Below are 24,525 nucleotides of genomic sequence, written 5' to 3' on the forward strand. Positions count from 1 at the left end.
TCCCATTGTCCCCTGTGCCTGGAACGTTTCTGACTATGGCGCTCTCTGGCTTCCTCTAAGTCCCAACCAAAAGGCCACCTCCTACAGGAAGACTTCCCACACCCCTCTTGATCTCAGAGCTTTCTCTTTGTGATTATTTCCCATTTATCCCATCTGTTTGCATGTTGCTCCTCCCGAGAGGTTGGTTATAAGCTCCCTGAGGGCAGGAAATGTCTTTTGCCTCATTTTGTATCCCCTGCACATAGCAACAGTGCCTTAGCACACAGTAGGTCCTTAATAAATGATGATGGATTGGTTTTTATCCCCATTGTCTGATAAAGTGCCCAGCATGTTTTAGATGCTTAATAAATACTTGATTTTATTCATATAGGGAATGCTCTCAGTGATGAAATTCTTTCTACCAATGCAGACTAGGACATTTTCTGCCCCTTAGAAAATTGACTGGGGGCACTGAGATGCTAAATGACTTGTTCAGGTTTACACAGTCAGTATGTGTCAGAGGCAGGATTCGAATCAAGTATTTCTGGCCCCCAAGCCACCTGGTCACATTGCCTCTCATACAAAATAAATTTTAAGATAATTAAAACAGATTTGCTGTAGTAGGTAGCTTTGAAGGAAATGGGATTCTAAGAGGAGGTGAGGAGAGAGGACACTCCAGAACTGAGCAAAGACCTCGAGGTTAGCTACAGAAAGTCACGAGTGAAACAAGCAAGAAAATCCATTTGAAAGAAAATGTTCCTGTAATATAACAATGGAAACCATTGCTTTCTCTTTTGGACCCTGAAGAACCCAGATGGATGATGCCACATGGGCTAAGTCAGATCTGACCAGACCCATGGGAGGCAATATATAGATGGTAGCAATGGAAAAGGCTAGAATATGAGCTTGTGGGAGAACCAGCTAAAAGGAGTCCCCTAGAGCAGCAGCAAGGTACTTCGGGAAACCCCAGAAGTCTTTCTTATTGCCTTGGGCATTGTTGGAATCAGAATTTCCCAAGCCTATAGGAGTTCAGAGGAAAACAGTGGAAATCACACTGACCAGGTGACCAGAACACCTGGTTTCTAGACCCATCTCTGCCACTAATGATCTAAGTGACCTTGAAAGAGACACTTTCTTCTCTGGTTCTCAGTTTCCTCCTTTGTAAAATTGAGGGGGTCCTAATCTCTCATTCAAGAGTGCTTCCCCTCCAACTTTTGTTCTTTGGGCTAAATTTCCCTGTATTACTTCAACTGATCTATTGCATGATTGGAAGATGCTTCAGCATCCTGGTAGCCCTTCTCAGGATTTTCTCTCATTTATCAGTCATTCCTAAATTATGTGGATATACTGGAATTTTTGTTTGATTTGTGCCTAGGGAACAATACCCCAGGTTTCTTCTGTATAGTGGAAAGATTTCAGATTTTAGGTTTGTAAGACCTGGAAAGATTTCAGGTTTTAGGTTTGTAAGACCTGGGTTCGAATCTTGACTCTGCCATGTACTACCTGTATGACTTTGCACATGTCCCTTAATCCCTCTGGGCTTCAGCATCCTCATATAGTAAAGGAAGGACAGCTAAGTGGTGCAGTGAATAGAGCACCAGTGCACGAGTCAGGAGGACCTGAGTTCAAATCTCACCTCAGACACTTGACACTCACTAGCTGTGTGACCTTAGGCAAGTCACTTAACCCCACTTGCCTCATCCTGGCTCATCTCCAGTCATCCTGATGAATATCTGGTTACTGGATTCAGATGACTCTGGAGGAGAAGTGAGGCTGGTGACCTACACAGCCCTCCCTCATTCAAAACAAAGTGAACTGCAAGTCATGTCATCATTTCTCTGATGCCATGGTCTTCTTCGACAACAAAGGACCAACACACACATAGAAAAGGAAAGGCACAATGGAAAAGGCACTCAACTGGAAATTCTGTGCCCTGAGTTCAAATCCTACCCATTTCCGTCTTGGGCTAATCATTTCTCCTCTTTGGCTTCATTTTCCTGATGTGTGGAAAATGAGAAAGTTGGACTGTGTAACCTCTAAAGTTCTTTCCAGCTCTTAAATTTAAGATTCAATGTTTCCCCAGTTCTGAGGAACTTAAGCAAGTATGGGTTCTGATCTGTGTTCTCCGGTTGCCATCTAGTGGTTAATCTCCAGAATTACGGGAACCCGTGACAGCTGCTAAGAGATGCTTAGCAGATGCACCTACCACACACCCACATCCATCGCGCGTGTGTGTGTGTTTGGGGAGTAAGAGGGGCGGGTGCATATGCCTATACATGTTGTTATTCATCCCTTTATTTTCAAAGAGAAACAATGGCATTATGTGATGGTCTTGACTTGCTCCTGAGGTGGATTTAAGTGAGGCAGAGCTGCCCAAAGTCATCAGTCTCACTTTCTCTTCCAGTCATTGAAGTCCAGGGGCAACACAGAAGTCAGGACGACTAATGATGGCCCAGGATGCCGTGGATGACTCTGGTGTCTTCAGTGACTGACCGAGCTCTAAGAGCTCCACAGTGCCTGCTTCAGTCACCTTCGTGGTCACTGGAACAAATTTGTCCAAGTCTTCACATGGGGTAGACATCCCCCTGATGCATTGATGGGTCTGAGACCTGGTGGTTATCATCAACCTGGTTTATTCTGTATGCCAAGATGGTTTGCTGGGATGTGACCGCTGCTCATGGTACAGCTTCTTGGAGCCACAGGTGAGAGCTGGGAGAAGGTGGACACCAAAGATGTGTCTACCAAAGTAGCCCTGAGGACTTGGTAAGCCCTCTCATCAGAGGTGCTGGTCCTCTCTGGATATGTATACACACACACACACACACACACACACACACACACACACACACCACATACAGATATATATATGTGAATATATGAACAAGATTCTGGAATTTACAGGAACAGAAATGATGCTAACAATCCTCCTCCCTTGGTTTTCATATGACACTTGGAACTTTTCAAAGTGATTCTGCATCTGTTTTCCCCACCATAACCCTGTAAAGTGATTAGAGTTAATATAATCTTCCTTTGGCAAAAGGTGAAATTGACATCCATCAATAAGAGAAATGACTTGCCCAAAGTGACACAGCTCTCTGGTGGAAGAGAGAGGACTAGAAATCGAACCTCCTGTCTCCCAACCTTTGTCCCCTTTGCACTAGAGCATTGCCAGTCACATCAGGAAAAAGAGAAAAGCCATTACTTCATATATAGCATTTTTAAAATTATAGTATAAGCCCTGAGCCCAATTGTCTGATTATGATATACGTTCTGTAGGATCGACTGTATCCATTTTTAAATGAAGGAGAATTAAAATGTATTTCCTTTTAAATTTCTTGTGAAATTCTTCAGTAATCCCCCATTTCTATTGATGACACCACCCAGTTACCCAAAGTTAAGACCTCAGTCATTCTCAGCTCTTCCTCCTCTCCCCTGCACATCCAGTCTCTTGCTAAGTCCTCTCAATTCCATCTCTGAACACTCGCACTAAGCCATCCCTCCCTTTCAGCTCTCACACAGCCACCACTAGTTCCAGCTCCTCTCACCTCTAGCCTGGACCACTGCTGTAGCCTCCTAACTAGCCTGTCTACTTCTAGTCCTTCCCTCCCTCCTCCAACCCATCCTCCTCCACATAGCTGTCAAAGCACTTTTGTAATTCACAGGCTTGGCCATGCTACTCTCTACTCAAAAATTTTCAGAGGTTCCTTATTTGCCTACTAAATAAAATACAAATTCCTTAGTCTGTCATTCAATGCCTTGCATTTTGGGGTTCTACCCAACCTTGCTAGTCTTCTGTCATGGCGCTCCTTGTCATGCATTCTATTTATTTTTCTAATTGGGTCTTTAAGTGAGGCAGAGTTTTTTAAGGAGCTTTCTCCTGGTGAGGAGTTTCCCCTACCAGTGCATATTGGCATCTTCTTTGCAATTTATAGACTTAAAGAGATTCCTGGGAGCGCTGGGGTTTAGTGAATTACCTAAGGTCACCTATTCAGGAGATTCAGAGATGGGACTTGATCTCCATTCAGAGGACAGCTCCTTATCCAATATACCATACTGTCTGTCTCATGTACTGTACACACATTGATGGGAGCTCACAGCTAGAGTTTGGGAGGATAGTCACTCATAGGATTACCCCCTAGAACTCTTGGAATAGTAAAAGACATCTCTCTGGAGACCCAACTGATGAGCTGGATAAGTGGATCCTGAAGGGAGTGTTACATGGATATGACTCATGCCCACTACTAGACTGCAATATCTGTGAGGCAGGAAGGATGTCCTTTCGTTGTTCTGTCTCTCCAACACCTAATATGGTTTCCTGGCTGGATTTATAAATAATGGTTCAAATGTTGGGTTTAATGACTAGAACTCATTACATTACATTGGGAATTTGTTAAAACCAGGGAGTTTTTTATAATTACAATTTCATAATATTATAATGCATAATGAATGATAAAGCACTCATTAATCACTTACTATATGCTAGTCATACAAGCAAATGAGATAGTCTCCATCCTCAAGGACCTTTGTTCTAAATTAACATAGTAAATGCTTAAAAAGTACTTTGCCATTCCTCCTTCCCTCCCTCCTTTCCTTCCTTCCTTCCTTCCTTCCTTCCTTCCTTCCTTCCTTCCTTCCTTCCTTCCTCCTTCTTTCTCTTCCTCTCTCCCCTTGGCTGGGGAGAGAAAAAAAGAGTTGATATCTAAAAAAAGAAATAACTATCTAGTTATAAATGTTGTAGCTCTTGGCATGAGGAGGAGGCAATAAATAGTAGGCACTAGAAGACAGCTGGATTTCTAATTTGTTACTCTAAGGGTTGAAGGAGCTGAGATCCCACCCAGGCTGCTTCTCTGCCTCTGCTGGTGCCTTGCCTGCCTACTTGGCTCACTCTGCACCACTCACTCTCATTCTCTTCTCCACTAGTAAGAGTGGAAATGTCTCTGCTAGTTGTACAGACAGATCAAGTCAGCGAGAGAGACTTTCTCCTTGTCCCTGTCATTCGTTTGCCCTTTACCTTGAAAAGATGCCCCTACACAGGCATCCATGATTTACACTCCTGAGAAAACCTCTAGAACCCTGTACTAGGTAATCCCAAAGTCCTATGAGAGATGGGAGTGGAGGAACAGAGAAGCAAGCAAATCTACAAAATTCCTCTTGTGTCTTTATTTTCCCCTATGAATCTTGTCATTATTTTATCTACTTCGACAAAGTAATCCATTGGTATTTTGGTTAGTATTGCATTGACCTGATACGCTACTTTGGAAATATCGGCATTTTTACTACATTGATTTAACCTAATGCTTATGCAGACCTTACCTTTCATCATTTACACACATCTATTCACTTTTCTTTAGATCCTTCATGTTTGTGATTTTTATCTCCCAATAGTAGTAGTAGGAATCTTCCATTCCTTTGCTATGCCATGATTTGAAGGGAATATCTCTCCACTGGTTCACTCCTCCTTAATGATTTCTGTCAAAAGGATATTGTATTTCAATGCAATTGTTTTCCGCTGTGGTTCTGCATGTTTTTTTTTGTATACTTAACATTATTCTGAGAAGGAATCCACAGGCTTCACCAAATGGCCAAAGCGGTCCAGGACCCCCAAAAGTCTAAGAACTCCTATTTTAGAGAAAGATCTCCAGCATCAGTGGGTGGATTCTCTGCGGAAGAACGTGAACAAAAATTGCACAGGCTCAGACAGTTTTTATATTACCAATAGAGGGAAGGCATAGATTAATGACAACACAGACTGATGAAAGAATCACTGTTGTTAAATCATTTCAGTCATGTCCAATTCTTCATGACCCCATTTGGGGTTTTCTTGGCAGAGATACTGGAATGATTTGCCATTTCCTTCTCCAGATCATTTTATAGGTGAGGAAACTGAGGCAAACAGGGTTACATGACTTGCCCAGTCACACAGCTACTAAGTGTCTGATGACATATTTGAATTCATGAAGCCTTGCATTCTATCTCCTTTACCACCTAGTTACCCAATGAAATTTTAAATGTAGTTTATTATGATGCTAGGTATTTGATTCCAGATATAAATTTTACTCACTTACAATTCTTAAAAAACATGTCTGTATCCTATTTCTCAGTATTTTGCCCAATAGTTTTGTCTATTTTGTCCAATAATATTGGACAAAAATTTTCTCTTTCAGCTTTATCTTGTCAGATTTGGTAATCAGAACCCATATTTTCCCCACAGAAAAGAACTGGGTAGCATACCATCTTCCTCTATATCTAGAAAGATAGAGCACATAGATTGGAGAGAAGAAGACCTGTGTCTAAATACTTCAGCATTTAATTAGCCCACAGTGACTCTAGGCAAGTAACCCTTCTCAGCCTGTTTCATTGTGTATTAAATGGGGATAATAATAGCACCTACCTTATAGACTTGTTATGAAATTTAAATGAAATAATATGTGTAAAGGACTTTGCAAACATTCAAGCACTATATGTCTGTGTATATATATATATATATGTATATATATACACATACATACATACAGATACACACATACATATATACATACACACACATGTATAAAATCTGATCATGGTTCCTTTTTGGAGGGTAGAATGTTAATAACCTCTGTTCCTATTCATGTCTGGGCATTTTTTATTTCTTTTAGCTTTCCATTTATGCAAGAGGACAGAACAAAGCTGATATAGGAGTTTGGATGAATCCCCTAATTCCTCTTTGCTCTATGTCCCTATGATATGATATGATAACTGGTCACAGCTTGATAACTGGTCACTGCTTGGATGGTGAAGAAGACTGAATCTGAAGGGTAAAGGGAGATGCTGACAGTTTGGGGCTATTTCTTTAAAAGTGGGCACTTCAAGGAGGACCATGTGGCTTCCCAGGAAGCATGGAAGCAGCTGGTGGCTCCCATGGGTGCTGCTACCACTGGCAGTCTATGCTGGTAGCAATGGTGTCCGATCTTAGAAAGCCCTTGGAGTGGAAATGAGGGAGAGATGCTGCATAGCTGAGATCTTGGGGTGAAGGAAATACCAAGGTGTTGCAATCAGTCCAGTATTTATTAAGCACCTACTATGTGCTAGGGACTACAAATTAAGCCTTGGGACTAAAAAGTCAAAGAATGAAACAAGCCATATTTGCAGGAAGATTAAATTCTAATAAGTATATGCAGAATTAATAATGAAAAAATGCCACCCTATCTTGGCAACTTCTTATTTATCTTTTCCTCTCCATTCCTTTTCTCACCACCCTAGTATAAGTCCTCATTACTACCTACTGGATTTTTGCAATCTCCTCCTTGCATATTTTCTGTCCTCTTTTCTCAGCCTTCAGAACATCTTTCACAGAACTGGCAAACATCATCCATACAAGTAGGGTCATATTGTCCCTTGGCTTTAAACCCTTCAGGGATTCTTTATAGTGAAATTGAAACTCCTTAGTCTGACATTCAAGGTCCCTGCAGTGTGGTGGTCTTCTGCATTATCTTTCATATCTTTCTTTTCTTATCTTCTGTCATATTATGTCCCTCCTTCTGTGCTCCATATCTATTCATTCCTATTGCCTATAAAGAGAACAAAGTATTTCTCATCCTTAAAATAAAACCTTCACTAGGTCCCACCATCCCTGAAAACTGTTGTTCTATATTTCTCCTCCTTTTCCAAGCCAAAGTCTTTGAAAAATCTGCGTACACTCACTACCTTCCATTCCTCTTTTCTCACTTTATCACTCAACTGAACATCTTCACTCCAATGTATCATCCAGCTCTTAATCAACAGATCTAATGGTCTATTATCAATCTCTACCCTTCTCAACGTCTCTGAAACATTTGACACTCTTGGCCACTCTCTCTTCCTGTATACTCCCTTCTCCTTGGGTTTTGATGATCTGGCTTTCTCTCCTACCTTGTCTGACCAGAACTGTCTCCTTTTTTGTGGTCTTTGTCTATGTTCTTTCCCTTAACAACAAGTGTACACCCAAGCTTCTCATGGGGGGCTGCTCAGTTCCCATGGATTCAGTTACTATCTCTCTGCAGACGACTCCTGGATCTCTAGCTCTAATCCTAATCACTCATCACCATTTGCCTTTGTATTGTCTCCCATACCTCTCCCTTCTCACCTCCACCTGGTTTCCTTCAAGACTCAGCTGTAGCACCACCTTCTCTAGATGAAGCTTGTCCTCATCAATTCAGCTGCTAGGCCCCCACTCCAATACATCATATCCTCCTAACATATGTTAGGTGGATATATATCTCTAATTAGAATGTAAACTCCTTGAAGATAAGGACAGTTTAGCTTTGTCTTTGCATCATACACACCTGTATATAGTAGGCACTTAATCTATGCTTGTTGATTGATTAATGCCTCCCTAAAGTAGAATGGAAACTCCTTGAAGATAAGAACAGTTCAGTTTTGTCTTTGCATCATACATACCTGGTATATAGTAGGCATTTAATCTATGCTTGTTGATGAATAAATTCACCCCTAAAGTAGAATGGAAATTCCTTGAAGATAAGAACAGTTCAGCTTTGTCTTTGCATCATACACACCTGGTATAGAGTAGGCACTTAATCTATGCTTGTTGATTGATTAATGCCTCCCTAAAGTAGAATGGAAACTCCTTGAAGATAAGAACAGTTCAGCTTTGTCTTTGCATCACACACAGCTGGTATATAGTAGGCACTTAATCTATGCTTGTTGATTAATAAATGCCTCCCTAAAGTAGAATGAAAATTCCTTGAAGACAGGGGCGTTTAACTTTTGTCCTTATATTCTCAGTCCCTAGCAGATTGCCTGGAACACATAAGTGCTTAATAGATGTTCATTAACCATCTGGTTGAACTCATATGTTGGCTCTTCCAGGATGACCTGTCAGTAAAGACTCTTCTCCACTTGGACCTTACATAACACTTTCCTTAGATTTTTTTCTGATGCACTTATGCCTCATTTTATATTAGTGCCACCAGTATCATAACTCTCTATTTCACCATAAGCCCCACGAGCAGAGGGGCTATGTGAGATTTAATGTTTGCATCTGCCTTTGCTCTTAGCACTGGGCCTTGTGGACAATGGATACTTAATGGTCATTGGATTTGATGCTGGGGAAATCTTGAAAACCACTGAACTCGTATATACAGAGAAGCTGGGTCAGCCTATTAGCGTTACCGTGGCTCCAAGTCCCCACTGCTCATATGGCCTATGGAGGCTCAGGGCAGTTGGCACTTCATGGAAACCAGGCCTATGAGTTCAGTTGTCCATAGGAGAGCTGTTTGTCTAACTAGGGCTCATTTTCTACCCTAGGATGCAGAAGGCAGTTGGGATGTCCATTAAATCAGTCTTTAATCTCAGCCAAACAAGTTACTGAGTCAATCCACCTTTTCTTGTGTCTTTCAATTAAAGAAAATTGTATCAGGAACATTAAATGTAAAACATCTCATGCACCAAAACTTATCATTACAGTCTTTCCAAACCAATGACTTAACCCAAGGAAGAAAAATCTACCCCAAGCTCCAACTACCCTTCACCATGTTACCAGTGAAAAATCAGTGATTTTCATGGCAGTTTTATGTTATCCAGTCAGTGTAGCATAGTGTCTGGGGAGCTGTTCCCAAATCCACAAGTCCTGAGTTCTAGACCTCCTTCTGACATCTATCAGCAGAGTGACTCTGAGTATATTATTTAATCTCTCTGTGTTCTAGGCAGCTCGCTAAGATACAAGTTCTGAACCTTGTTTGTTGTCTGGACTCTTGGCAGCTGTTCCCTCCTCCAAATAATGTTTTAAAATACATAAACTAAAACACATAGGATTTCAAAGGAAATAAATTTGAGATGGAAAGTTATATACGAATATAAAAGAGCATATCTACATTATCTAGCATAGATTGTATGTTATATAACATATAGGTCAGTCCTATACCACATATTGTTTAAAGTATACATAATTAATATTACACAATATATTCCAATTATAGTAATTCTTATATACTATATTATTTCTGATTAATACTATCTAGTATATTAGTTATGCTATATGATTTGTTAATAAAATATATCATGTTATAGTCCAATATTCTATAACCATATCTAACTGATGGACTCTGGGTTAAGAACTTCTGCATTTGACTGTAACTGAAGAGAAGGCGCTGACTTGCCTTGGTAGAGAGGGAGTCACCTCACATGGGGTTTTCTCTGTGCCAATGAAATCACATGTCTAGTCCTACCTATATGGTACATTGTTTCCCTATCGTCAGCAGCTGTATATCACACCCCCTTCTCCCATTTTATAGATAGATGAAGACCATAGTATCAGAGTCTCAGAAATGAGTTTTTAGTTTTTCTTACAATGTTGCAAAGGAAAGCATAGAGGGATGGAAATACTAGCCAGCACAAGGCTATTTAAGCATGTCAGCATGTCTCTCATCCTTCTCTTACAAACCAGTTTCAGTCCATCCCTCTGCAGATTTGAAAAAGACACTACTTTTCGTATCCATCTGTATCTCAGTTCTGTGTCTTATTCCCTGTGCGACCATGACTAAGTTAGCTCATCCTTTTGGGTTTCTTAGACCAGATGATCTTTAAGGTCCTTCTCAGCCTTAAATCCATCCTTCCTGACTCCTAGAGCCACATGGAGGTCTGCTCCTTGTTCTACTGGAATTTTTTTCCATGTGAAGTGAGAGAGGTCTTCTTCACATCATGACACTGATGAAGACTGCGTGCTCTTACACAAATATTTATTGGACCTTCTGGATTGTCCTGAAGCTGTGTCCTCACACAAAAATGGCCTTGCTGTAGCTACCAGCAGATTTGAACTCCCCTAGCCCTCCTTTACTCTAACAGGTTGCTGCCAATGAATTTCATTCTCTGGCTAGTTGAAGTGCACACCAGGAAACATAACCCCATCCCTTTCTTTTTTCCAGATCTTTACAAATGCAGATTCAGATGTCCTAGCTGGAACCATAGAGGGCTCAGGAAAGTGAGGTGTGTGCCCTTTGATTTAATTTTCCCGTGAAAATCCTGTTTAAAGTTTTCATCAATCTCTGAGGGTTTCAGTTGTATCAGGTCCAAAGTTCAATGTTTGATCATTCTATTTAAAGAAAGAGGATTCCATGAAGAGGGTGCCCTGGCACGTGTGGAAAAGACTGTGACAAGAGGAAGAAGCAGGCTGTGGGCCACCAGTGAATGCTCCAAGCCAACCATAGTCAACCCACTTGCTGCTGACCAACCAACTATCCCAACTGATGTGTATTTATTGAGCATTCATTGTGTGCTCTGTATTTGGAAGATATGGAACAAATCCAAGAGAAGGTCTCTGCCCTCAAGGAGCTTACAGCCTAGGTGGGCATAAAAGACAATTGCAGGAGAAAGAATAGGCAATAATGGAAAACACTAAACAATTGCTAAATTGTGCAGGGCAGAATTTTAAATACTGTGGAAAACTCCAAAATCAAGGTGATCATCGAGAGCCAGAGCAGTCAAGGCAATTGGTGCTTGAACTGGGTAATGTATGGGGTAGGGTTTAAGATGGGGAGGTAGAGGGAACATTCTAGGTGAAGGAAAAATGGGTCTGAAGACCAAGGGAACCACAAGCATGGTGAATTTGGGGTTGGAGGAGGAACTGGTTATATTCTATAAAAGGTCATATGTTGGGGATCAGAGGGAAATATGGTTGGCCATACAGGTGGCCAAACTAATGATGAGTTTTCAATGTCAAGAAGAGTTTCAGTGACACATGGTGGGGAAATGGTGGTGGGAAACTGCCCAAGATTTTGGAGCAGAGGAATGATATGATGAGATGTGAATTTGAGGGAGATTATTTTAACTGCAATACATAGGATGGAGAAGAAGGGGAAAGAGGCTAGAGTCAGAGAGGCCAGAAGGGAGGATTTTACAGTAATCTAGGTAAGAAATAATGTGGGCTAAAATAGGATGGGGACTATGGGAATGAAGAAGGACAAATATGAGGCACAGTAAAGGAAAAATGTACTGGGGATAAGCCACCACCATCACCAATAGACCATCATTCTAGTGGTTAAAACACGGACCTTTGCATCTTAATAATGCTACTGGTTCCATGGCTACTGAAGAGGAATGATACCTGCTAAGGTGACTAAGTTTAGGCAAGTGGTCTTTCTACCAAGGAAGGCTGGATTTGGAATCACAAAGATCTGGTTTTAGCCCTGGCTCCATCATTTATGTAACTATGGGCAAATCACTTAACTTCTAGGCTAGTCATGTGGTATAATGGATAGAGCTAGCCTTGGAGTCAGGCAGAGGAGTTCAAATCTTGGCTTAGATAATTGCTAGCTGTGTGACTCCAGACAAGTCACTCCTTCAGCCTATTTCCTCATCTGTAAAATGGGAGTGATGATCATAGCACTTGCCTCCCAGAATGTTGTGAGGATCAAATGAGTTCACATATAAAGTGCTTTGTAAACCTTAAGGCACTATATTAAATGTTAACTATCCTTTGAATTGTAAGCTCTTTAAGAACAGGGTCAGTGAATAGGTTTAGAGTCAGTAAAATTCACCTTCCTGAGTTCAAATCTGGCCTCGGATACTTATTAGCTGTGTGACCCTGGATGAGTCCCTTAATCTTGTTTGCCTCAGTTTCCTCATCTGTAAAATATACTGGAGAAGGAAACAGCAAACCAATCCAGTATCTTTGCCAAGAAAGTTCCAAGTTGGGGCATGAAGTTAGACATGGTGAAAAAAAATTGAGAATGGGGTCTTTTACCTTTTTTTTGTATTTCCAGGGCTTAGCACAGTGCCTAACACATAGTACGTGCTTAATAGATATTAGCATCCTGACTGACACTATAAGATAGGTTCTAACACTACCTATTTCATGAGTTCCTGCCTGGAACAAATACATCGAACTCATTGTCATCATACACTAGCACCATTTTAGTAGGGTAGCCATGACCCCAATTTCATTGACTTAGGGAATTTCCAGCTGAGGAACCTGAGAGTGAAATACTTTGCCCTTAGTCTCAGAGCGAGTGTGTCAGAGGGCACTTGGATCCAAGTCTTCCTGACTTCTGAGCCAGTTCTCCATCTGCGATGATCCTCACTAGGGTAAGGCATCTAAAAGCCGGGATGTTATCAGGTGCAGCGCAGTTACCACCTCCTATGAAGCCATTCTGGGGTCCCCTCCCTTGACAAAATTACCAATCTAGATCAGGAAGAGGCTTTTGAATTGGTTTGGTCCCATCCCTCATTTCAAAGACGAGAAAACTGAGGTCCAGAGAGGTGGAGTGACATGCCCAGTTACATGGGCAGCATCTAGCAGAGCTGGGATTCTAGCAAAATAGGTCCAGTGCTCCTTGTGCTATCACATTATACTTGGTAGTTACTTATGGATATACATGTCGTAGCCCTAAGGTCAATGGTGTTCATCTCCCATCAACTGGTGCAGTCTCACATGAAAGGCGCTTGATGTTTCTTAAATCAAACTGAAATGGAGCTTCACAAACTGAATTAAACTGAATGGAAACAACAGCTTCATGCTTGTAAAGAGGCAGAGCAGATAGAGCTTTGGGTCTGGAGTTAGAAAGACCTGAGTTCAAATTTAATTTAACATTTACTAGCTCATGACCCTGGGCACTAGATTTTAATGGCTCAGGAAGAGAGAGTGAGGCTGATGACTTTGTGCAACCCTGCCTCACTTAAATCCAATGCATGCTTGAGTTAAGACATCAACCCATGATGCTAATGATCTTCTTGAGAAAATAAAGGATGAACGACCTTGGGCAAGTCACTTAACTTCTGTCTGTCTGCCTCAGTTACCTCAACTGTAAAATGGAGATAATAAGGGCATCTACCTCATGGAGTTGTTATGAGGGTTAAATGAGATAATATTTGTAAAAAGTAAGTAGTGGGTGCTATATAAATGCCTATTCCCTCCTCCTATGCCTTCATCAAAGATACCAGGAAGTAGTAAATTGAATTTCTACTCCTTTAAGTTAACCCATCCCATTACCTTCCTTCTTGGACATGCAAAAGAACAGAGAAAACATATGTTTCAGGGGAGGAATCACTGCCAAAGCCCTGGGCAGGAACAGCTTGGGCAAAGGCACCTAAACACCAGAGGCACCCACCCCTCTGGCACCAGAGCATCTGTTGGTGGTGCTTGGCCTGTGCTTGGCGGATGCAGAGTCTGGCTTCCATTTTTCCCATTTCTCAAGCACCAGCAAGCCTGCCTTAGAAGCAACAGGTCAGAGTGCTCAAGAACCCTACCAGCCATTAGCCAGTCAAGTTGGCTGTCTGCCTGGCACTGGAACCACCTCAGAGCCATGGGACAGAGATAATGATATGAGCTGGAAACTTATGATCATCAGAGTTCTTGTAACTTAACCCTTTCACTTCACATGGGGCACTCAAGCAGAGAGGACAGTGACTCGTTCAGGGCCACACAGGCTGTAAATGGTTGCACTACAATTCAAACTCGGACCCTTTCTTTTACACTTCCCAGGACACTCAATGATTCTCTTGCCTCTCCTCTGGAATTAACTCACTTCATCTATGACGCTTTTCCAGGCTACACCCCATAGGCTTGAATCACTTCACTTCATGTATGTCAGTAGATCTTCACCAATGAAGGAACCCTCATTAGCCCCGTGCTCATTAAGGTATGCTAGTTTTGGGGGGGGGGGGGGGGGCGGAATTTTATTTTTGTGCCACAAATTTGTTTCCTCCCAGCTCCCCAAGGGCCTAGTCTCCTGTGGCTATCATCAGCACCCGCAGGGTACCCAGGGGACAGGCTCTGCTGGAGTTCGTTTGGTCTCACAATCCGAGTCTGAACAGCTTTCCTAATCTGGAGTGGTGGGAAAGGACAGCTATACAGAGATCCCTGCTTACCCTGGTGACACTCCCAAACACTTCTAAAAGGAGAAGGGGCTCAGAGATGAAAGGTCATTCAGAAGTAAGAATTTCTAGCACAACATATACATATATACGTATATATAAAATATTGCAAAAAAACACAGACTGTTTATTGCTGGTAGATGGACATTCATAAATATTAATATACCCAGTCTCCAGCTTTTTGCAAATGTACTGTGAAAACCACTTTGAAATCTCTCCAAGGTCTTCATTTCTCTTAAAAACAAATTCTCACAGATGCCAACAATGGCACCTTATTACTTATCATTGATTGAGGCAAAAGGGGGAGGGAACATTAGCAAATGCCAAGAATATCCATCCCAAATTATAATTACAGTATCATTATCCTCACCACTTTACTTGTCACGTACCATTAAGGGGTAACAAGATCATTGTCAGCCAAAGATCCGGGAGATAATTACGGTATCTATAGGTTAGGGGAAAATCAAATTGGGTCTGGTTATCTATCTGCAGATGCAAACGCAGTGAGCGTAATTAGAGGCAAAATATGCAAAGTCTGAGACGAAATCCACCAGGGACTGGAAGATAGGATATCTGATTTCTAAAACGGTGACCAATTTTCAGTTTTGACTGCTTTCTTTGCCTTACTCCTGACACAGATGGTGATAAAGAAATTAGTATAAGAGACAAGATGGTTTGTTTGGAAATATTACATCAAGGCAGTGTTTAGATCCTGGGCTTAGACAGCATGAATTGATTTGATAGGACCAGCTTTTGCTGTTTTCCAACTCACCTAGTTTTTCCTGAAGAGCAGGGATTGATTTAAGTTTTGTCTTTGCCCAAGCACCAGACATAGGGTGGGTGGCTTGGAATTATTAAAAGTCATATTATAAATCACAAGCTTATCCATCTGAGTGCTACATGGGACCCCCAGGGATCATCTAGTCTAATCCCTTTCTTTTAACAGATGAGGAAACAAGTCCAGGGAGGTTGATTTTCCCCAGATCCTTTGACTCATCAGCACTCTTTCCAGACTATAGGATTTATAGAAGGCAAAGAATCTCTGAGATCTAGTTCAAAGTTTCAGTCTTATCCCCCCAAAAGTTAAGTGCTTTGTTCATGTTCGTATACCTAATAACAGGTTAAGATTGGCACTCGGGTCCTCCTATGTCCACACCCAGTAGACGTCCCACTATACCATATTGCCTTTCTAACATAAAAAAGGGAAAGGGTTTTTATGTTACAAAATTTGTTGAATGAATGGAACTTTCTAAACCAAACCAAACCAAACCAAACCATGGAGATAACTTCTTGTTCTATTTCTCCATTTTTTAAAACCAGTTATAGCAAAGATAAGTCTTTCCAGGACGCCCACATATGCTTCAGTCAGCAGTATCTCCTTCATCTACCCCAGGGTTCCCATCCTCTCTTTTGTCAACTCCCAGTCTGCCAATATCCATCCACACATCGCATTGGACTGAAAGCTACAGACAGTGGAGGTCTTTTGAAGGACAAACACCAGACCAAAACAGCATCTTCCAACCATCCACTCCATCAAGCCAACACAATGAAAACCAAACAACACAGTACACCTTAGAAACAAATGGGGAAGGGGATGAGCACAGAAGGAGTTTGCAAAGACTTGGGTTTGCCACCTAAGCCAAGAGACACACAAGTCAGCATACAAAAACCAGGAAGAAGGTGCCATCACATGCACAAGCACCCCATTTCATACTTTAAGACACAAAAACAACGAACAGCAACAAATGTGGCCAAAAGTAATTTCCAATTAAAGGACTGTAAATCAGAATGAGGGCTCCAATGAGAAAGTCAATGACAGAGACAGTGCTAAACGGGGGCTAAGTTTTTTAAACAGGGGGTTTTGATTGAAGAGATTCACCGACAAGGGATCCAAAACCCCATCTTCCTATGCTGTATATTTAATGTAAGGCACATAAAACCCTCCCCCTCCCAAGTGGATTTTAATAGCAGCATGGCCTTTCGTAGGCTCTCTCCACTCAAAATCGTGTCCCTAATGGGTGCTAGGGTGGTTAGGCTCAACAAGCCAACCTTCTCTTTCTCAGGCTTGGTTCTGAACATTTCTTTTCCACAGCCCAGTCTTGACAAAAGCACGGCTCTTCCCCTAGAGCAAAGATGGCTGTTGCACACAAAAAATCAGCGGGGGGTGTTTAGTTCACATTTTTTAATAACATGGCACACTTTACATTACACACGAAGTCTCCGCTGATGAGGAACATGCTGAAGAACCTGCCGCTTCATTTTTCTTTTTCACATAGGGTCTAGAAAGGACTTTATTACATACAGAATAAACAGCAAAAAGGTTGGTATAGAACAATCTCTTTACAATACTGAAAACTACCACTACATTTCCAGTGTACATATTCGTTGGGGTTTTTTTTTTCCTGTTGCTGTTTTTAAAAAAAGAAAAAAAACACTGCACAACATCTGGATTTCACAAACCTGAAGCTTACAACTAACCCTTCAGTTTACTACTAAAATAGATCTCTCTTCTCATTAGAAACAACTGTCTGTACTTAAGACTTTTTTCTCTTTTCTTTTTTCCTTCTTTTTTTTGCTTTTTGGTTTTTTTGGGTTTTTTTTTTTTGTTTTTTGCAAAAACAGGATAACAACTTCAGATAGCACTTTAATACGCTAGAAGACCAACGGAACTAATTTTATTTCATACATATATTTTACAGTCCAGTAGACAAGATATATTGTATTTTCTCTGATAGTAAAGTCATATTCTCTCCAAATATGTGGACAAGAAGCTTAATGTATTATAAAAAGTGTTATGAAGAGACAGAGGATGGATGCAAACCTTAAAACAAATATTTTCACCCAGCCTGTGTTGCTTTCTGATGTCTGCATACAACAAGGCTGACCTGTTAGGCTCTTTCCAGACTTTATTACCAACTGAAATACAATGAACCACAATGAGAAATTTGCATCTTCAAGTCATTAAACTATCAAACACAGTAAAAACATATCCATCATCTTAGAAAACTATTAGCTTTCTTTCAGGATTTGTTTGGGTGTCATTAAATGCCTTATTAAAAAAAAAAAGAAAAGAAAAAAAGAAACTGCACAGTGGGAAAATGATACACTGTGGGGATTAGGAGTTGGGGAGTGGGGGTGGAAAGCATGGTTCCCAACAAGAGAAGGTGTGTTTGCAGAATTACTTGATTGACATTAACAAGATCTTGGGACTTTCTAAAATTTGACTGACACAAGAGTACGTTCATCACCAGATTCTGGCATCTGAAAATCCCATCCTCTCTGTCACCAGCTGCCCCATGGCCCAACGCATGAGACAAGACTTTCTCAAATGCCCACAAACAATGACTTCAGGTGAATATCTCCAGAGCCTGGGGTCTAACTTGTTAAGAAAGATGTTTCTCTGTTTGAAAATAAACAAAAACAAAAACTAGGAAAACAAGTCATATTACATTAAGAGCTCGTTCAGGGAAAATATGACCTTTAGTATGTTGTAAATGGATTTGAAAAGGCTCCTTTGAGTTCGGAAGGCTTCTGTTAAAAAGCCTTCACATTCATTGCATAGTTGAAGGGATTTAGCTGTCTATAATATATGGAAACACAGCGGAAGCCGACCGTGTTCATCAATATTAAGTTTGCAAATAGCACATTTTAAGAAGTATTAATGTATTATGTGACTTAATTTTATCTATTTACATTTGTACAAAGTAAAGCTTTCATCACATCCTTTTGCATATATGAACCGTTAGCCTACAAAGCCTTCTTTTTACATGAATATGTACATGGCCTTCCCTTCTGGTCTGAAACAGCTTTGTACGGTGGGTTCTGTTGACTTTTTTCAAAAGGTTCAGTTGTTTCCCTTCCCACCCACCCCCCCCCAAAAATTGTTTATATAGTAATCTCCACTGTTTTCTTTTGGTTCAAATCAAAAAAGTTTTGTACGCGAAACAAAATAGAGTAGGAGACACAAAAAACATATGACTTGGCTAAAGATCTGGAAAATTTCAACATAGAATATACAAAAACATTTCAAAATCTTTGCACTCAAGTCTATACATTTTTACAGGGGGACGGAGGTTTAGGGTCTTGTCACATCCACAGTCCGTGTTAAAGATGCAGGAGTTCTGTTTGTCTGTCTCACGTTACGTTCATGAACAGTTTCCTCTCTCTCTCTCTTTTTCTTTCTCTCTCTCACTCTGCATCTCTCTTTACCGGGCTTCAATATCCTTAAGAGTATGGGAAGGAGGTCGCTCCCTCATCTCTGTGGACAGAGGAGTAGTCCTCCGTGGGGAGACTGGACGGCCCCCCAACGTGGAAATGAGCGGTGGTGGTGCACTCAGAGCTGCTGTGGGAGGGGTCTTGTTAAGAAGTCCATTCTGGTGGCCCGTGGTAGGGCTGATTCTGGGATAGTGCATGCTGGGCAGTCCTGGAGTGATTAAGCTGGGGTGGGGGAGATGGCCGTCTAGGGCAGTGGGATGGACCGAGTGGAGGCGGGCATGCTCATAATCTTCTCTGAGCATGTGCAACCGTTCCCGTTCATCCAAGTGGCCTCCCCTCTCATGCTCCCGCCTGGGGTCCACAGAGAGAGGGTGGTGGTGATGGTGGTGGTGATGGTTATAGTCATGGGACTCCCTGTCCCTGAACGATCGGTCAGCTTCGTACAACCGGGGTGTGGAGAGACGATGGAGGGGGTCGTTCCTCAGCAGAAAGTCCCTGCCCAGTGGATCTCTCCGATGGATATCCAGTTCTCTGTAGGGATCCCTGAGTGGATCCCGTATTGGGTCCCAGTGGAAAGAAGGGTACGGGAACCGTTCTCCTCCCGGAATGGGGCTGATCCCCATGAATGGAGTCATCATACGAGTCCTGTCCAGGCCGCTCATGCTGTTCATGGGATGGATGCCGGTCACTCCCACGGTCATGGGCATGGAGGCCAAGGGTCCTGGGTGCACGTTGGATGTTGTCGAGATGGGTGGTGGCGGAGGCTCAGAGGACCGATGTGTCTGAGGTCCCTCTGGAGGCACATCATGGTCTTCCTTCCGCTCTTCCTTCACCTTGACCTCGGCACCGCTCTTTTTTGGGTTCTCATAGGCCGGCTCGCTCTTTCTCTCGGCCTCTCGGCTCGAGGTGCTGTTGGGCCTGGTGCTTTCCACCACGGGGGCCCTGGTGTATGGAGATGGGACCCTGGACAGCTGCTTGGATTCATCCACTGCAGTTCTACTGTCGTGCCCATGGGTCTCCTTCTCGGGAAGGTGGCTGTCCTTCACCTGGTGCTCTTCGGCATTCAAGTCTTTCCGGGATTCGGAGTGTTCCCTCTCTCTCTCTTTGGGTTTGTCTTTCTCGCGAACCTCGGTGCTCAAATGACTCCTCATCTGTTCAGCGGAGCTGCGGGGGTGTCCCAGGGAGTTCACTGGGAGGACAGGTGCTGGTGAAGGGTGGCTGGGGTGTCGCTTCTCAATGCCCTCCCTAAGAGAAGAAGAAAAGAAAAACAGAAAGAAAGAAAAAGGTGGTAAGGTTTCCTCATTTATTATTTGGGAGAAGAGCTGCAAATGAAATGAATGTGTAGGACGGGGGCTGGCCAGGGTCTTGCTCCCTTCAGCCACAAAGAAAAAGGCTTTCCTGTGATCTGAGGATCTAAATGTGTCTTTTGGCACAGGGCAAGAAGAGGCCTCCCAAAGTTGCCTTGTGTATTACTTAAAAAGATGGCAGAGGGTAGGCCATTCGGGATAAGGACCACAAAGGTGGAACGTCTGAAGGAGAAAGGAGTGATCTCTGTTTGGGGAGGGGATGGCTGCCTCAGTTACATGAAGACAACCCTGTCAACCTGTGGCTGCCCAGCACCTGAGGATCAATTAAATGTTGATAATGTTCATGCTAAAGAGCTCTTGTTTTATTTTTCAGTGAATACGATTTCCTGTCACTGACAGGAAAAGATGACGTCTTTCAACTTGCTAGATAGTCTCTAACTCAATGGGTAGCAGGAAGCGGTGAGAAGAATGCCGGCTTTGGAATCAGAGGACCTGAGGTCTAATCCCAGCTGTCACTGAGTGCCTGGGTGACTCTGGGCTAATCACTGAATCTCTGAAACCAACTCTGTTCTCTTATAGCCCCTTTCATCACGAAAGTTATGGTACTACCAAGATTGGGAAAATATCACAGGCTTCTAGGAAGACCTCTTTTTAAACTGTAGAATAAATAGTGGAGATATTGGACAATCCCAGACAAGCAAACAAGTCCCCGAGAAGAGGGAGTAAAAATAAGAGAAAAGAGACAGAAAATCATTCCAATGTGAAGAGACCATTTTGCATTAGGAAAGGGAAGACAGAAAGAATGTGCAAGGCAAATGAGAAGAGACAGTGTAAGGTTCCTGAGGGCAAGGCAAGTCCATTTTTATCTTTGACTGACTGGCACATAGTAGGTGTTTGATGATTAACTGATATGGCTGAGTAAGGAGGGCAGGTCTAGAAAGAAAAGAGGATCATCAAAGGAGAGAGGAGAAAATGTTGGGAAGATGGAGGATCTTCAAATAGGACATTTATCTAAGAAGGGAAAGAGCAAATACCAAGCTGGAGTATCCACCTGTGAATCAGAAGGGAGGAGAGAGGAAGGTGAGCATTAGGTTGGAAACTCCATAGAGATACAGAAGACGGTGGTGGCAAGAGAAGAATACACTGGCCCAACCATGCCAAGGTTACAGGTAAGGATGGCTGGAAAGAGTCAATACTGGAATTTTAAAGACAAGAAAAAAGTCAAGTTTTGTCATGAAGGCAAAGAATGTCCATTCCAAGCCTGGTGTAGAAGCAGGCTTTGGAATTGGGAGAACTGGATTCGACTCAGTTCCATCGTTTACTTTGGGTGACTCTGGGTGAAGGACTTCCCCTTCCTAGTCCTCAGCTTACTCATGAGTAAATGGGCTTAACCACTCCTTGGAATACCTACATCCAAGGGTTGCCTTGAGGATTAAGGGAGATTAGGAGCCCTCTGCAAGCACTGAATAGCAAAATTAGCATGTAGTGGTTGGCATTATTATTATCAACAATAATAATGTTCATGATGAGAGCTAACAGAAGAAAAAAGCAAACAGCATGGCAGAGTGAAGAGCCTGGGGGTCTGGGTTCAAATCCTGGTCACAGGATTACAGATTTAGAGCTGGAAGGGACCTCAGTGGGGATCTGGTCTAACCCCTTTTGCTTTTCCAATGAGGAAACCAAGGTCCAGAGGAGCAGCAAATGCTCATGGCCATGCTGCTAGTAAAACACTGAGGTAGACTGGAAACAAAGTCTTCTGACTCTAAATCCAGGGTTCTGGGCACCAAACCAGGTTGCCCTCCTGGTTTTGTCACTCACCGAGTGACCTTGCAGGATTCATTTCACTTATTTCTGCCTCAGTTTCTCTACCCCAAAAATAAATGGGGTGGACGAGATGGCTTAAGCTTCCTTCCAGCTCTAGGTATGATGCAAAAGAAAGAGGAAGCAAAGAAGCCTTAAGGAAAAATAAAGCAGAGAAAAGAGCCCAGGTTTGATGTAGGCTAACTGATTGAAGTTGGAGAAGACATTCTATGGTTGCCTGTGAAGATGCTTCTCTCCTCTTTTGTTATTTTTTTCATGTTGCTACCTTCTTCATGGAGAAGGATTATTTTTTTGTGTCTCACTCTGGACACGGTTCTCTTGATCAGCCATTACTGGGAGTGGGGACGGAGGTGCAAGGGGGACAAGGGACCTCTTAGGGGCCATCTAGGCAGCTAGGACGCTGGACGTGGCAACTGGAAAGCCTGGAAAGACCAGCTCACACACTGACTAGGTGTGCCACCCTGGGTGACTCATCAACTCAGTTTTCTCATCTGTAAAATGAGAGTAGTAATAGCACCTACCCATCTCACAGGCTGGTTTTGAGGAATGAGTGAGATAACATATGTAAAATTGTCTTAAAAATCTCAAAAAGACCTAAATTCTTGTTTTATTATAATTAGAATTATTATTAGTTATTACTAGTTGTCCACTCTAATCGGTCAACAAGTTGCTAGCTGCTAGAATAGTATATAAAGAGTCCTCATCGGTAGTGCCCAGTACAGCATCTGGCACACAGTAGGTGCTTACTGAATTCTAATTAACTGACTGATCTTCATCAGTACTATACTACCTACACACACACACACACACACACACACACACACACACACACACACACACCGAGCTTCATGCAGCACATGAATAAGTTTACAGCTTACAAAGTATATGCTTAATACAACACATGCGTAAATTTACAGCTTATAAAAGCTACAAAAAATTTCCTTAAATTACCATGTTTTTAAAAAGTCACACCAGAAATAAATAAACTAAAAACACCCTGCTCCCTGCTGCAGACTAGCCACATCTGAGAATTCGGAAAAGGAAATGATTCTTGGGTGCTTCCTGATATGTGTGTCTATATGGCCACTGCGCCTCATTATGTCCTTAAAAATATTTACAGAGAAAATACTTTGATATTTTGTCCAGGGTGCTTGGTTGCACATCAGACTACATAGGGGAAAAAAGCTACTTTTCATATTTTGTATAATATTATTATATTTCATGCAATCAGTATCTTAGTCATTGATTGCCAAGTTCAGAAATTCAAAATGAAATTAAAAAGCCAAAACTATTCTTTTAAGATCCTTGAGCAGAGGGAGCTTTGTTTTTCCCTTGGTACTCATATGTGCCTAGTATAGCCTCTGGCACACAGTAGGTGCTTACCAAATACTAATTTGGTAACTAGCATTATCAGTGCTAGACAGAAACATGCAAGAAGACACACACACACACACACACACACACACACGCACGCACGCATGCACGCAAACAGAGGAAGGTTTATTCCACCCCTCATTTGTGAGCCCCAGGATTTGAGTTCTGAACATAATCTGAGAAATACATAAATAAGGAAATGAAAATGCGGCTTTCAAAAAAATAGAGAGAGAGAGAGAGAAAGAAAGAGAGAGAGAGCCTGAGGATGATCAAATGAATTGTGTGCAATTTGAAAGAAAACATGGAATTGGTTCATGGTGTGTGTGAACACTGGGCTCCAAGCTGCGGCTTGCTCCAGAGGCTCATCTTTCTAGTACTAACGGCAGCTATTTTTCAGGGAAGGGAGTCTATCTTTGGGGTCCTGACTGGAGGGCGCATCTAACTCCAAAATCTGCATTTTCTACAGCATATCATGGTACCTTGGGACAAGGGATGGGACTAGGTGGTATATTCTCATCTCCTGATGCTCCTAACCCAAACTTCCATGTCCAGGGGCTGTAGCTAAACTCACAGCGAAAGTACCGGATTGGGGAAGAGGGGGTGGGCTCAGTGGAGGGGACTGGGGGGCCGCAGGTCACACTCTGTGGGCGAAAGAGAGAACTTCCCGTTTTCGGACTCAACAAGTGCTGGGAATTGGTCGCTTTCCGTACCTTTCTTTGTCATCTTTACTAACGGATGAGTCTCGTTTATCTACATCTCTATCTCTGTCATGAGCTACTGCGGACGAGCTGCGGTCCAGCTCCCCCGGCTTCAGCCAGGGCGGAGGGGTCGGAAACGATGGAGGCGTCCGGTGAAGCCGGTTCCAGGGTTCGTGAGGGTTGCTAAAGGTCTGCACACTGGGGCCATCCTTGTGGCCGAACATTGAGTTGGGTGCTGAAATGGTGAAGTGGAGAACAAAGACCGTTTAAGAGAGATTGCGGAA

At 42.4% G+C, this 24,525-nt stretch overlaps 1 protein-coding gene across 4 annotated transcripts in view; it reads right to left on the reverse strand.

Annotated features, from left to right (window-relative positions):
* Positions 1 to 16,991: 16,991 nt before the first annotated feature.
* Positions 16,992 to 24,525, reverse strand: part of AUTS2 (activator of transcription and developmental regulator AUTS2) — a 1,242,623-nt gene continuing 1,235,089 nt past the window's right edge. For all 4 annotated transcript variants that reach the window (XM_072640120.1, XM_072640119.1, XM_072640118.1 and 1 more), the window contains 2 exons: positions 24,254 to 24,476; positions 16,992 to 20,286 (listed from right to left, as the gene is read on the reverse strand). In XM_072640120.1, coding sequence (XP_072496221.1) covers positions 19,032 to 20,286; positions 24,254 to 24,476 — 1,478 coding nt within the window. In that variant the 3' untranslated portion in view covers positions 16,992 to 19,031. The remainder of the gene's footprint in view (positions 20,287 to 24,253; positions 24,477 to 24,525) is intronic.

The sequence above is a fragment of the Notamacropus eugenii genome, chromosome 2 (assembly GCF_028372415.1).
Source record: "Notamacropus eugenii isolate mMacEug1 chromosome 2, mMacEug1.pri_v2, whole genome shotgun sequence".
NCBI classification, from domain to species: domain Eukaryota; kingdom Metazoa; phylum Chordata; class Mammalia; order Diprotodontia; family Macropodidae; genus Notamacropus; species Notamacropus eugenii.